Source organism: Diabrotica virgifera, chromosome 6 (genome assembly GCF_917563875.1).
Source record: "Diabrotica virgifera virgifera chromosome 6, PGI_DIABVI_V3a".
NCBI classification, from domain to species: domain Eukaryota; kingdom Metazoa; phylum Arthropoda; class Insecta; order Coleoptera; family Chrysomelidae; genus Diabrotica; species Diabrotica virgifera.
The window spans coordinates 245,664,293-245,679,594 of NC_065448.1; the positions used below are offsets into that span (position 1 = coordinate 245,664,293).

General features: G+C 32.7%; 1 protein-coding gene across 3 annotated transcripts in view; it reads left to right on the plus strand.

Moving 5' to 3' along the window:
- LOC126887482 (proton channel OtopLc-like) overlaps window positions 1-14,461 on the plus strand; it is a 105,886-nt gene extending 91,425 nt beyond the window's left edge. For all 3 annotated transcript variants that reach the window (XM_050655048.1, XM_050655049.1, XM_050655050.1), the window contains 5 exons: window positions 4,333-4,459; window positions 8,626-8,877; window positions 11,719-11,807; window positions 11,879-12,062; window positions 13,942-14,461. In XM_050655048.1, the coding sequence (XP_050511005.1) occupies window positions 4,333-4,459; window positions 8,626-8,877; window positions 11,719-11,807; window positions 11,879-12,062; window positions 13,942-14,438 (1,149 nt within the window). In that variant the 3' untranslated portion in view covers window positions 14,439-14,461. The remainder of the gene's footprint in view (window positions 1-4,332; window positions 4,460-8,625; window positions 8,878-11,718; window positions 11,808-11,878; window positions 12,063-13,941) is intronic.
- Window positions 14,462-15,302: the final 841 nt, after the last annotated feature.

The following is a 15,302-nucleotide window of genomic DNA, read 5'->3' on the forward strand; positions in this document are numbered from 1 at the left end:
TTCCATTCCCTTTTTCTATTTAGTGTCTATTCCTTTATACACTCTACGTTACATTTTCTTCTAATGTCCTCCTAATCTCCTGGTATTAGTATTGTGGCTGTATCTGTATGGGGTCTTCTTTCTGATGCAAATGTAATTATTAATCTTACTCTAGCTTTATAAATTCTTGACTACTATCTCAGTGTTAATATGTCGTTTCACCATGTAGTGTTATTAAGGAATCCTACCAGGCTATTTGCTTTTTTTACTTGATCTTTCACTTCTTTGTCCAGGTCTCCAAACAAAGGGTCAACTTAGGTTGAATGACTTTAAGGAAAAATGTTTAAAACTTAGTAGGACCAAAACAGAGTATTTGTAATGTGCATTTAAAGATAGAGTTACTACAAATAAAATGGTATCTTTGGATGGTGAAATGATTGTGAAAAGCAATAGTTTTAAGTACTTAGGATAGGTATTACAGAGTAATGGAGAAATAGATGGAGGTGCATGCAGTAGAATTAGGGCTGGGTGGATGAAGTGGAAGGAAGCGAGTGGTGTGTTGTGTGACAGAAAAATTCAAATGAAGCTGAAGGGAAAATTCTATAAAACAGCCATGAGACCGACTATGATGTACGGAACTGATTGTTGGTAAGTGAAAAAGAAAGAGGAACAACGAATGCATGTAGCAGAAATGAGAATGATTAGATGGATGAGTGGAGTGACAAAAAGAGGGTAAAATTATAAATGAGTATATTAGGGGAAATCTAGGTGTAGAGCCAATTGATGCCAAAATGAGAGAGCATAGGATAAGATGATTTGGTCATGTTAGCTGAAGTGCAGATTCCTGGAAGGGTTAGGAGAGGAAGACCAAAGAAAACCTGGGGGGAGACGATAAGGCAGGACATGTTGGTAAAGGGGATTAAGGCAGGTTTTGTTTATATTTGATTCAGAGTTGGACCACCATCTCCATATAGCTATTTCAGCATCCTTATGCCTCATCGGTGAAGCTCAGAAGTCTCAACTCTGAAGGAAATACAAACAGTTCTGCCAATTTAAGGCAAACCATAATTGAAAATTATTGAAACATTTTCAATAATACTTATAGGCTATTGATTATGTTCAAAATAAGAGAGCTAAAAGGAACTAAAACGTTAATGGGATTTTATTGTCTCATATGGTCAATGGTCTTCTAAGTTTGAAAAAACCGCGGAGTGCTACCATTTAAATGGGTTCGTTTTTGAGAAAGGGGTGAATAAGTCCCTAGGCACAAGGCGAATTAGGGTGAGTTCTATTCACTTTTGGTACAAACACTTCTACGGGAATATTGTTCCAGGTTAAATTTACCATCGAAATATCATATCTTAAAGTCCAAAGTATTTTTTTTTTACAAAAATATATTCAAAAGAAAAGCAAGAAAAAAACACGAAAGAAAGCAATTTTGTTTTTTGTCCCATAACTTTTTTCCACAGTGATATAGGTATAGGCATTGCTTCAGTGAAAAATAACTACCATTCTTTCTCTTTAAAATGACGTTTAGAAGAAGTCTCTACAATTTATAGTTTCCGAAATAGAATTTTTCAAAATTTGCCGCTCACAGAATTTTTAAGCCATTTTCCCCATTATTTCGCAAACATTGTTCTGTAACTTTTTTCTACGCATCTCTAGCTATATGTAATGGTACATTTAGTAGAAAGAGAAGTCAATTACCTTTAAAATGGTCTACTGTATAAGGCTGTACGTCTATTTCTAAACAAGTTATGCTTTTTCAAAATTTTATACTTTTAATGATTTTTGATATTTTTTATGATTATTTTTTTAATTTCTCATGATGACTTTTTTTCTTGTACATTTAGTTATATACATTGTGGAATAAAAAAGCTTATTTTCTTTACTTTAAAATGGTGTATTGCAAACACTTCTAGCACTATTTTTAAACAAGATATCCGTAGGATATTCAAGGTTATCCGTAATTTGAGAAAAAATTTAAAAATTTTTATTTTTTCATTTAGAAGAATATAATTGCATATTGTAATATAATTTTGAATTCCAAATAACTTTTCCTAATAACACTTTTCGATATTGTGAAATATAAAGGTACTTTACTCTTGAGCGAAATTCTTTTTTTTTACCTACCTCGTATACTATTGATAAAATTTTATATCTGACAATTACATCTTAGGTTTTAGACTATGCAGAGCATTTTACAAATAATAATTTTTTTTTCATAAAGTTAATAATAAAATGTTTTCCATATGGTTCCAACTTAGTGGGACCTACTTCATGTATACAGTGCTAGTCAAAAGTCCGTACCCCCCTCGTATCTTTTGAACGGTTATACCTATAATAGTGAAATTTGGAGTGAGGAAATAAACGGACGTAAGCTTCTTAACTGGTTATGACAGGTGACGTAATAGTGACAGATGACGTTACAGAGCCACTGTGACCGATAATTTTAAATGGGACCTTATAGCAAGTGATACCTCGTTTGAAAGGTATTTAAAATACCTATTCAGTCATACTATTTTTTTTGGGTTTAAGTTGATTTTGATTTTGGTGAATAAATTAAATAAATATAATATTGTAGTTTCGAATTTAATTAATAAAAATTCAAATGTCCGCCTATGGATTTTTTGTCAAAAAAGTTGACGTTTTTTAATTCTCTAGTAGTTTTTACGTCAACGTCAACCTGTTTGACAAGTAATCATAGGCGGAATTTTGAATTTTTATTAATTAAATGCGAAACTACAATTTTATATTTATTTCATTTATTCATCAAAATTTGCTTAAACCCAAACAAAATTAGTATGACTGAATAGGTATTTTAAATACCTTTCATACGAGGTATCACTTGCCATAAGGTCCCATTTAAAATTATCGGTCACAGTGGCTCTGTAACGTCATCTGTCACTATGACGTCACCTGTCATAACTAGTTAAGAAGCTTACGTCCGTTTATTTTCTCCCTCCAAATTTCACTATTATAGGTATAACCGTTCAAAAGATACGAGGGGGGGTACGGACTTTTGACTAGCACTGTATATACCAAACCTTGAAAAAGCATATCTTGTTCAACAATAGACCTAGAATTTTTTACATTACACCATTTTAAAGTAAAGAAAATAGGCTTTCTTTTTTATTCGACAATGTATATGCCTAACTATACAATAAAAAAAGTTATAATGAGAAATTTAAAAATAATCGTAAAATATATCAAAAATCATTAAAAGTATAAAATTTTGAAAAACCATATCTTGCTTAAAAATTGTCACACAGTCTTCTACGATAGATCATTTTAAAGGTAATTGACTTTTCTTCCCACTAAGTGTGACATTGCATATACCTAAAGCTGCGTAAAAAATAGTTACAGAACAATGTTTGCGAAGTAACAAGGAAAATGGCCCAAAATCGCTGTGAGGGGCGAAATTTCAAAAATCATATTTTGGAAACAATAAATCATAGCGACTTATACCAAACGTCATTTTAAAGAGGAAGGACGGAAGTTTTTTTTTGTGAAGCAATGCCTATACCTATATTGCCGTGGAAAAAAGTTATGGGGCAAGAAACAAAAATACTACCTTAGGTGTTTTTTTCTTGCTTTTCTTTTGAATATATTTTTTGTAAAAAAAAATATTTTTGACTTTAAAATGTGCTATTTCGATAGTAAATTTAACGGGGAAAATTTTTCCTGTAGACGTGTTTGTACCAAACGTGCATAGAACTCACCCTAATTCGCCCTGTGCCTAGGGACTAATTCATCCATTTCTCAAAAACGCACCCCACTAAATGGTAGCACTCCGCGGTTTTTTCATACCTAGAGGTCCATTGACTATATGAAACAATAAAACCCCGTTAACGTTGTAGTTCCTTTCTAAAATACGTAATCAATAGCCTATTATTAGGAGGAAGACAAATCCACAGACAAAACCAACCAATATTTTCAGAACATCCACATATTCCCTTTTCTTAACAAATTAAGACATTTCGGATCGACAAAAACGACCACTTCCTCGAAACAGCTAATCAACGATGGCCCGATTACTACCAGATTTACACCCATGGATCAAAACAAATTCGTACAGGTGCCACTTTTTATGATCACAGTGCAAAATATTATGAAGAGTTCGGACTACCAGATGAGGCAACAATATATACAGCGGAAATGTTTGCAATCCATACTATCGGTGTGCGCATGCGCCAGGGAATGTAAAAATTCACCATCGTGTCTAAAGAAATATAACTTCAAAAAGAAAATTTACCTTTATCTTTGGATTAGATTATATGTAATTTTATTCTTAATCTTCTATTTCACCATGATATTTTCTACATTAATATTAATAACTATATTATTTTTTAGGATATTGACTTTAACAAGCACAAACTTGTAGCCAGATTTGGTATAATGCATATGATAGCTACAAATTTATCCGAATGGTTGTATGTTCTGGTTGAGGAGACCAAACACGAAATTGTTCATTTAGCAGGTATCTCTATTCAATAATAACTTTTCTATAAGCTTTTGTAAAGCCAAATATTCTTTCAACTTAATGAGCATTCTTTTAAAGTTATTATTTCTAAAACGCATACATCAAAGAATATAGGTAATATACCGTGCGAAGAAAAAATCAACCGTACACAGTGTGGTTTTCGGAATGCAATGGATACGAGAAAGAGGTAGGAAAATCCGACGATATCAAAATCAAACGTGGGGTTCGTCAAGGATGTATACTATGACCACTGCTGTTCAACATAATATTATTATACTCTATGGTGGTATTCGCTGATAGTTATGAAGCTTTCCAGGAGTCAATGAATGGGATCAACGAAGTAAATCAGAGATATGGACTTTCACTAACCATTAAGAAAACACAATTTATGATGAGCCCTAAGAAGGAACAGAAATTTGAAAGAATTAAAAACATACACCTACCTTGGTACGAAACGTCAATGAAAATTGAGACCATTCCTCAGAAATCAAATGTAAGATAGAGAAAGGGAAATCTTCATTTAAAAAAATAGCTAAGATATTCAAATGTAAAGATTTATCAATCCCCATAAAAATGAGGTTAGTACGATGTTATATCTTTCGTATACTGTTGTACTGAGTTGAGTAGTGGACTCTTACAGACATCACCTGCAGGAAAATTGATTCGAAACGTGGCTTTATCGTCAAATCCTGAAGATATCGTATACCCATCACGTTATTAATCAGGGTGTTTTATTACGAATACAAAAAGAAAAAGAGCTGTTATCCACAATAAAAATAGCCAAAATCGAATACCTTGGTCACATCAAGAGGAATAGCGAGATATATGGACTGCTGCAACTAATTTCACATGGAAAATCAGAAGAAAAACGAGGATCAGGAAGGTGAAGAATTTTGTTACTAAAAAATGTACGTACGTAGTGTAACACAACAGCCACAAATCTTTTCAGAGCATCAGTCCGAAACGGATAATCAGTACAACAAGAAGAAGAACTTAAGAATGTTACGTATTATTGGTTAAAATCAGTTTATATCTATCTTCTCCAATCTCAGTTTGCAATTTAACCTTCTATTGCAACCCTCTATAGAAGTTGGTTGGTCAAATCAAAAGAATATAGAAGCACAAAATTCAAGCCAATCATGATGTTTTCTTGTCGTCGTTTTTTGGTAACACTAAAAGATTGCCTATACTGATTAATTACCTTTATTTTTTGAACAAATAATATCTTTGTCAAAAAGTACCTTCTTCAGAAAGTTGTGTCTAATATGAGTCCTAAGAGAAAATTTTAGTTTACGGTAGTTCTGGCTATAATCCCCTTTACCCTGACCTCCTTGTTCTATTCTATAATGTAGGCCTCTAATTCGATTACATTTACATTGACCTAATTAGCTTCTAACAAGACATCTAACAGTGTTGTGTCTGTTGATATTGACTGTCAAGAATTCTACGATTAATAAATTATAAGACTAATACTAGAATCTACTAACAACTAATGCCTTATATTTAAAATTAAAATTTCTTAACCCTGCTGTTTCACATTATAAGATTTTTGAACGTGCGAGGGATCTCTCGTGCCGTAATTTTGTAGCACTTGTCCTTTTCACACAATAAGAATTGAGTCGCACGAAGATATTTTGCTGTGTTGTTTGGTATATTATTTTTATTTACACTTTGTGGCTGAGGTAGGTACATGCTACGATGTCGGATATGTATCATTACGATGTATCATTACAAATGGGTATATTTTGTCCATACTTTTGTCCTAATGTACTGTAATGCGTATTTAATTCATTTGCAATTTCTATTTTGTCAGTTATTATTTCTTATGCTTTTAATTAAAAGCCGTAATTTGTTTTTATAATCGTTGTTCTACTAAGTTATTTGTGGGATCTTGGATTAGCTCATCAAATTAGCTCATAAAATCTATGTAATAAACTATTCTAAATGGGAATTAAGCCACAAATGAACTAAAAAAAATGGTTTTATTAACTTTTCGACATCCGATTTGGGCGTCGAAACATTAATAAAATTATTTTTTTAGTTAAATTGTGGCTTATTTCAAGGCTTATTGTGGCAAGGAAACAGCTTCAGAACAACATTACAATATTTTTCATGTACAGAATTTAAAAGACCCTCTGTCATCCATTCATTTTTAAATGTTGTTCCTCTCGTTTTAAATGTTGTTTTAAGATAATTTCACACAAGACGTGACCGCCGCCCTACTCTAGTTTTCACCGAGTTGTTTACCCTATAAAACTAAATATAATTTCGTAGAATAAAAGGTTTATTTTATATGGAGCGAAATCAAATTATATCGTTGTGTTTACTTTATCGTCGAAAAAAGAGAAATAAGAGGAACCGAATTCATTGGGTCCATCCTATTAACACAAAAAGATACGATTTATATATTTTTATATTCACACATATTGATGGAACACCCTTTATACTCAACGTTAATTGCAACTATGTAAAATAAAGTTTATTATAATATACTTAGCAGTTTTAATTACTGTTGTTATCAGTAACATATATAATTAATTTTGCTGTACATATAAAATGTGTTTTTTTCTTTACCACCTAATTCGTCAAATTAACTAATTCAAATTAATTCGTGCACTCTTAAGCGCACCGCTGTTCTTTTCCATGAACGCGTTCCTAGGAACTTCCTGGCATCCTCATCGACTTCGTCTTCCCATCTCTTTTTAGGTCTTCCAACAGGTCTTTTTCCCTGCATTCTTGCATTTAGCAATTTTCTGGGGATTCTATTCTCATGCATGCGGGCCACGTGCCCTGCCCACCGTAATCTCTGCAGTTTAGTGTATTGTGCTAGAGTTGGTTCGCTATATTGTTCGTATATTTCTCTATTATACCTAAATCGCCAGTTGTTATTTTCATTTATTGGGCCCAGTATCCTACGTAATATTTTTCTTTCAAACACATCTTATGCATTGGCAGATTTCTGTGTCATCACCCATGTTTCGCAGCCATAAATTACTATGGGCCTGATTATTGTCTTATATACCCGGAGTTTTGTTTTTCGGGGTGCGTCTCGCGATTTGAATATGTGGCCCATCGCGAAATAGGCTTTATTTGACAACACAAGCCTTCTATTTATTTCCGGTTCTTCTTCATTGCTTGCGACCAGATCCATTCCTAGGTACGTGAATCTATTCACATGTTCTATATCGTCAATAAAGTGTTGTTGCGCCGGTCTATTTGATCTGGTTTCTATGAGTAGTTTTATTTTATTTGTATTTATTGCTAACCCAACTGCTTCTGCACTCTGTTTCAACTTAACGTAGGTTTCTTCCGCTGCATTCATTGTTCTGCTCATTATGTTTATATCATCTGCGTATGCTGCTAATTGGGTAGATTTGTTTGTAAGTATGTTATTTCCGCTCACCCTCAACCGTCTAATTACATATTCAAGAACAAGATTAAAAACCGTTGGAGCCAGTCCGTCGCCTTGTTTCAGTCCTTGCGTTATCGTAAACGCATCAGTGATCTGTCCTTGAATACATGCCTGTGCTTCTGTTTCTGTCATTGTCATTTGCACTAGTCGTATTAATTTTGATGGTATGCCAAATTCTTCCAATATATTAGGTAGAATTGTTCTATCTATTGAATCATAGGCTTGTTTAAAATGTACAAAGAGAATGTAAACGTCCATGTCATATTCTCATGCTTTAGCTAGTATTTGTTTAACTGTAAATAGTTGGTCAATGGTAGATCTATTTTGCCTAAACCCTGCTTGATATTCCCCGATTATTTTTTCCGTGAGAGGTTGAAGTCTTCGATTAAGGATGTTTGTGAATATTTTGTATCCTGAACAAAGTAAAGAGATGCCTCTATAATTTTGACACAACAGTTTGTCTCCTTTTTTATGAATAGGGCAATCCGTTATGATAATCAATAATGTCGGGAACAGTGTGCATCCTTGTTGAACTCCGCTTTGTATATATATCTTCAACCAGTTCTCCCACATGTTCCAGTAATCACTCCCACTCCTGGTAAATGTAATCAATAGTAATTTATAGATTGAAGCATAAATAATCTACCAACAAATTGTGACAATTTGTGTTTTAGTAGAAAATTTGATTGTAAACGTTTTATAGCAGCGAAAATTTTTAATAATATTTTCATTGAATATGGTCTATTTTTAGAACATCGAAATACAGGTAATATTTCGCTCAATAAAAAATTCTGCCAAGAGGGACTTGTGATGAGCTCGTTAGTGGCCAATGCGAGTCCTTTTTTATTCCCGTGTACCATTGAATACAGTCTAATCTGTGCCGTAATACTCTTTGAAATGTGGAAAAGAGTCAAGATGACCGAAAAAGGAAAAGATGGAGAAAAGGATAAGAATGTCCGGTTTGATACCGGGAACCAAAAAGTTGCCACGCATTTTCAATTCAGTAAGTTTAACCTAGAAAATAAGTAGGTTTTCTATATTTCTATTAGTTTACATGTTTATATATATTTTTAAATTTTTATAGTTTGTTATTTCCTGACCGTGAATTAGAAGAAACTTTTTTTGTTCCTGGTTCTGTCGGTCTGATAAAATAAAACACTTTAATTTTTGCCTAAACGTTTCGGCTAATTGCCATTTTCAATAAGCACTTTAAACTTTAATGATTAAAACATTACACTTAATATTATATTTTCACATACACGTTATATTTTAAAGCGCGCACCACACTCTCGGCGAAGTTACTTCACCAAAGGTGACCGAAGTCGGAAGTACCTCACTACACACTCGTTCTACTTCGCGAGGAACACATTCAAGCGGTGCGATACCGACAAAGATCGCTTTAAGTAGAACGAAGCGAGGCAAAGTTGCACAAGGTGGCTGTCTACACTCTCGTACTTGTTGAACTTCGATCGACTTCGGCGAGAGTGTAGACGGCGTTTAACATTTATAAAATGCATGCTTCATTCTCGATGTTTTAAGTGAGAATGAAAAAATTGGCCTGTCTCGTACCATATGTAGATACTGCAAAACGGTTTCAGGTCGTAAACTAAATATTATGTATACAAGAGGTCGAATTACACATAAGAAAAAATCTGATTAACATTCACTAATAAGAGAAACGAAAAAATATTTTGTAAGAATGATGTGAATTTGCGAAACTCAAAAGATGAATACTGAAATGTTATGTATTTTCTGGGTTATTAAGAAATATAGGCATAGACACTAAAAAGGGAATATAAGTAGATATTGTAATATTATAATTAAAGCATTTGACACGTGGGAGTAGTATACAAGAATTTTAAAAATAAGCTGGGTTGATATTGTTATGAACAACGGCCATTCGCAGTAACCCTGGGCACCTGGTGCATCGGGGTGAGTTCTGATTACGTATTCGTGTTCAGTGACCTCAAAAACCCATGAACAACAAAATCTTGCCCTTAATACGTACATGTTATGTACTTTAAAGTGCAAGTATGCATCTCCACCCATTTTTGTATAGTAGACTTTTTCCCTGACGTCTCTAGGTGCTGTATTTAAAAATACATTAATTACGGTGTTTTTAGTGCTAAATGCCTTCGTCTAAAAATGAAATTTTTTTCCCACCGTTTTTATCTTTTGTTTTGTTTTATTTGGTCACCGTTTCTGTTTTTATCGTCAAGCAGACTTGTTCATTTACCTTATAGACCGGGCAGTATCGTCACCCCCGCTAGCGAAATTATTCCGATTCGATTTTTTTGCACAAACTTACTCCAAAAGAGATCCTTATAACATATCCACAGGGTGCCAGGCGGTAAAGTGGTTGAAAGTCGAAAAATTGTTTAAACAATTTTTTTAAAACAAATTCACAAAAATAATTTTTTCATTTTGATCAATATCTTTTCAGATAACTTGGGTCATTCTGAGCAAAAAAGGTCCCTTGTCATTTTTCTCTAAAATTGATTGTTGTCGAGTTATATGCGATTAAAAATTTGAAAAATGCGAAAATGGCCATTTTCAAGTCTTAATAGCTCGATTAAAAATTGTTATTATGAAATTCAAAAAGTGACCAAATCAATTTTCAAACCCCTTCTTCAAGGGCCTGAAGAGAATTTTGTCATTATTTTATTACAAAGCTGCTATTTTTAATTATTAACAATTAGCGCTATAGTCCAACTCTATCGTCGCCCCCGTTAGCGAAACTATTTCGATTAGATTTTTTTGCACAAACTTACTCAAAAAGAGGTCCTTATAACACATCCACAGGGTGCCGTGCGGTGTCGTGGTCGAAAAATTATTTAAACAATTTTTTTTGAACAGGATTTCACAAAAATAATTTTTTCATTGCGAACGATTTTTTTAGATAATTTGGATTATTTTGAGCAAAAAAGGTCTCTTGTGATTTTGTTCTAAAATTGATTGTTGTCGAGTTATATGGCCATTTTCGCATTTTTCAAATTTTAAATCGCATATAACTCGACAACAATCAATTTTAGAGAAAAATCACAAGAGACCACTTTTGCTCAGAATGTCCCAAATTATCCTAAAAAAGAAATTGGTTCCAAATAAAAAAATTATTTTTATGAATTTGTTTAAAAAAATTGTTTAAACAATTTTTCGACCACGGCACAGCCCGGCACCCTGTGGATATGTTATAAGAACCTCTTTTTGAGTAAGTTTGTGCAACAAAAATTGAATCGGAATAATTTCACTAACGGGGGCGAGAATAAATCCTGGACTATAGCGTTAATTGTAATAAAATAATGACAAAAATCTCTTCAGGAATTTAAAGAAGGGGGTTGAAACTTGATTTGGTTACTTACTGAATTTTATAATCATAATTTTAATTCGAGTTATTAAGCCATGAAAATGGCCATTTTCGCATTTTTCAAATTTTTAATCGCATATTACTCGATAACAATTAATTTTAGGAAAAATGACAGGAGCAACTTTTTGATCAGAATGACCCAAATTATCTAAAAAAATTGTTCGAAATGAAAAAATTGTTCGAAATGAAAAAATTGTTCGAAATAAAAAAATTATTTTCGTGAATTTGTTTAAAAAAAATTGTTTAAACAATTTTTCGACCGCGGCACCCTGTGGATATGTTATACGACCGTGGCACCCTATAGGGTAAGTTTGTGCAAAAAAATTGAATCGGAATAATTTCGCTAGCAGGGGCGGCGATACTGCCCGGTCCATTAGTTTAGATTTGTTAATACTTACTAAGACAAACACAGTTCACTTTATTCACTTTTATCAATAATTATTTCGTTAAAAAAGCGATAATTATATTTTTTGGTTTTAGATCAATATGGTGGTAAAGTAGTTAATTCAAATCATCATTTTACAATTGATTGTTCCAATGCTCATAAAGGGCTCTTTGCAGGGATATTGGTGAGTTATTTATATCAATTTGTTCTCAATTTGCTTTCTAATGTTGATTAAACCTATTTTATATGTTTTAGGTTATTGTTTTAACTATAATATCGCTTATAATGTTCTTTGTATTTACAAATACTCCAAAAAACAGTGGAAATGTTGCAACATTTGAAGTAAATATTGTAGAATTAATTTTGTACGTTGTTACCAGTATTGCTGCATTTGTCGCTGCGGTGAAAATGAGAAATTTAAAATACGATCGAAAAATTGGTAAGGATAGTTATATACTTTTAGTTATTTCATATTACCTACATATACAAGTAAACGGAACCTATAGTACAGGAAAAGGTAAAAAAGTAACCTTTTGGGGACCTGAAGACTCAAAAAACTTAAGGTGACAAGTTTTTTGAGTTTTTTGCACCGAAATAACTGTAACCTCCATCTTTACTGCAGTGCCGTTGTAGCATTCTTTTCTGTTCCGTTCGGTATAAAGTTTTAGTTAATGTATGTCAAATTTCATTCTGTATAAGGTTTTAATATACGCCGTACAAATATTTTAATGGTATTTCGTAATAAATATTAGAGTTTCATGTTAAACATCGGAAAAACACTTTCGTGTCTCTTCGATTCGAATAAACAAAATCCAATCATTTATTTGCATTGTGAGCTGTGGCTATCAAAATAAAAGAGTTTGTTTACTTTGACAATCGTCGAGAGCAAAACTGAGCGATTTTATTAAGGTCATTTGGGGTCTAACCTTTGGCGAGACTGGATCTGAGTTTCAGCAACTCAAGTATGGATTCCCGGTTGAGAGTTTTAAGAAAATCAAGGTATGACATTTTCGCCAAGTACTGGGATTTGTCCCAGTACTATCAATCTTCAGTTTAGCCCATTGAAAATCAAGTAATAATCTCTGTTTTCATTCGTCCGTCAAAGATGAGAGTTTAAGTATAAGCTTTTTATTTAGTTACTCCATCAAAAGAATTTTAAAAAGTAAAAAACCATTTCCAACGTTGCAAAATTTGATGAAAAAATGATTGCAATTTTTTGCTTATAAATAGTTCCCTATCCCTCGAAAAAAAATATTTATTCATGTTCAAAAAGCTGGTGTTTTTTACAAATTTAGAAAAAGAAAAATTGTTCTATGATATAATTAGGGACGAAGTTATCCCTTTGTTTTATAAAATCATAATTGGATTTTTTATATCAATTATAAATCTAATTAGCTACTTTTGAAATATTAAGTACTGATGTTTTATTATAAAAGTTTGAAGTAAATTGTCTTTGAATTGAGTCAGAGAAGCTTTAAAATGTGGAGCTCCAGCTCATTCAGCTTGAAGTAATGGAGGGGGATCTTTAAAAAACGGGTTATAAACTATATCCCTTTTTTTTATGTATTTTTTTAATATAAAATGTTTAAATTGTGAAAATTATTGTAAAAATGAATAAAACACATTCAAAAAGTCGTGATAATTCTCATAGAAAACGAAGTTCCGGCAGAGGAGTCCCATAAAAAAAGGTTTGCAATCCTTTCTTGAATTTTATGAGAGATTTTCGTAACTCCAATAAACAACATTTAACAGTAATGGTAGGGGAGCAAAGTATGCTAAATGTGCAGTCACTCGGGCGCTTTGGGGACCTATTGGGTTGTGATTATTAGGTCCTAAAACCAAAGAAAGTTAAGTAAAATTTTCCATTTTAGTGGGGACTTCTCATTTTCTAATTTAATTTTTCATTTCCAACAATCGTTTTTTCCGATTATAATTTGAAAAAATGTTTCGAATAAAAGTTGCTTATTTTTATGCAAGGAATCTGAATCTGCAATAAAAAATTGTGTGGTAGGTGTTCGATAGGTGCCAAATCAGCTGATCTTGGTAGCCAATCCAAAGTCTCTAGATTTATCATTGAAGCAGACAAAATTGCATTAGCCATTCCAGTTTTGCCGAGCTCTGCACCATTCTATGCGTCAAGCCTTATGCTGTGGTGTTCAAGGTAACGCCAAAAGCTTACTATTTTTCTCCCATATTATCTTAGGACATTTTTTAAGTGAGACTCAAATAATAATTCCTCTTCGGTAAAACCAAAAAAGTATTTGCAAACCTATTTCAGCTCTTCTAATATCTTTATTAATTGATATTTTTATTTACAGGACATGAAGGAAACAGTACAGGAATTGGTCTAGACTGCATCCTGCTTGTCGTTGCCCAAACTGGAATGTTTATTTACTGCGTTTTTTCCGTCATAGGTTGCTGTTTTACTGTAGGTAACAATAACGAATTGGAATTGGCAACCGAAATTTTTTCGTTCATACAGACTTGTATTCAGACCATCTTCGTGCTAGATGCCTGGTGGCGCAGATGTAAAAACATTGAGCAGGTTCGAGTCAAACCTGGAAAGGAGTTGATTACGTTTTTGATCATTGCTAATATGGCTATGTGGGCTATCAATACATTGGAGAAGAACAGAGCAGAGTTTATGCCGAATCATCTGCAGTTCTTTGGAGATTGGGCTTGGACGATCATTACCCACGTTTCTATGCCTTTAGCTATATTTTATCGGTTTCATTCGACTATATGTCTGTTCGAGATTTGGAAGACAGCTTATAAAATCAAAACTAAGTACGATACAGCTTTTCCTTTGGTATGATTAAAACATATTGAAATAAAAAATATTTTGTATTATTATTTCATATCCCAATATCTTAGTCTATTTAAAGTTTTTTGTTTCCCTACAGAAGCAATGCGACCAATTTGTGGCAATAAGATTAGAAAAGAGCAACAAGTAATACATCCAAGCTAGAATCTTAAAAGAAAAGGTTACAAGGTCAAGGTTACTTGTTCTAACGAAAATTCATTTTTAGAAGAAAAACAATTGTTAACATCTGTTTTATTAAAAAATTATTATCCTTTATCGTTTATAAATAAGGAATTAACAAGATTGGATCGAATGGAACAGAACAACTTAGAACGGGATCCTACAACATTCACAAGAAATATTACGAGGAAAATAAAAATATCATATATAAAAGGACTATCCGAGAAACTTAAAACAATAGGAAATAAATTCAACATTTCAACAACATTCAAAACAACAAACACATTGAGATCTATTCTATCTAAAACTAAACCTAACAATGAACAAGAAAGAACAAAGAATTGCATTTATAAAATACCTTGTGAATGCGAACAATTTTATTTAGGTGAAACATCAAGACCATTAAACGTTAGAATAAGTGAACATCAGTCTTATATTAAAAATAAAGAATTTGATAGATCTCAAATATGTCAACACGCATGGGATAATGAGCATATAGTTCAGTGGAGAGATTCAAGTATAGTCCTGAAAGAATCAGATAGTAAAAAGAGAAAAATCAAAGAAGCAGCTCTAATTATGCTAAATGAAACCAATTGTGTCGCAAATTCCTCGGTAGAATGCAGTAGGATGTGGTTACCCATACTGAAAGAGGAAGTCAATAGAAAGAAAATACCACGATTAGTAAGTCAATAACAT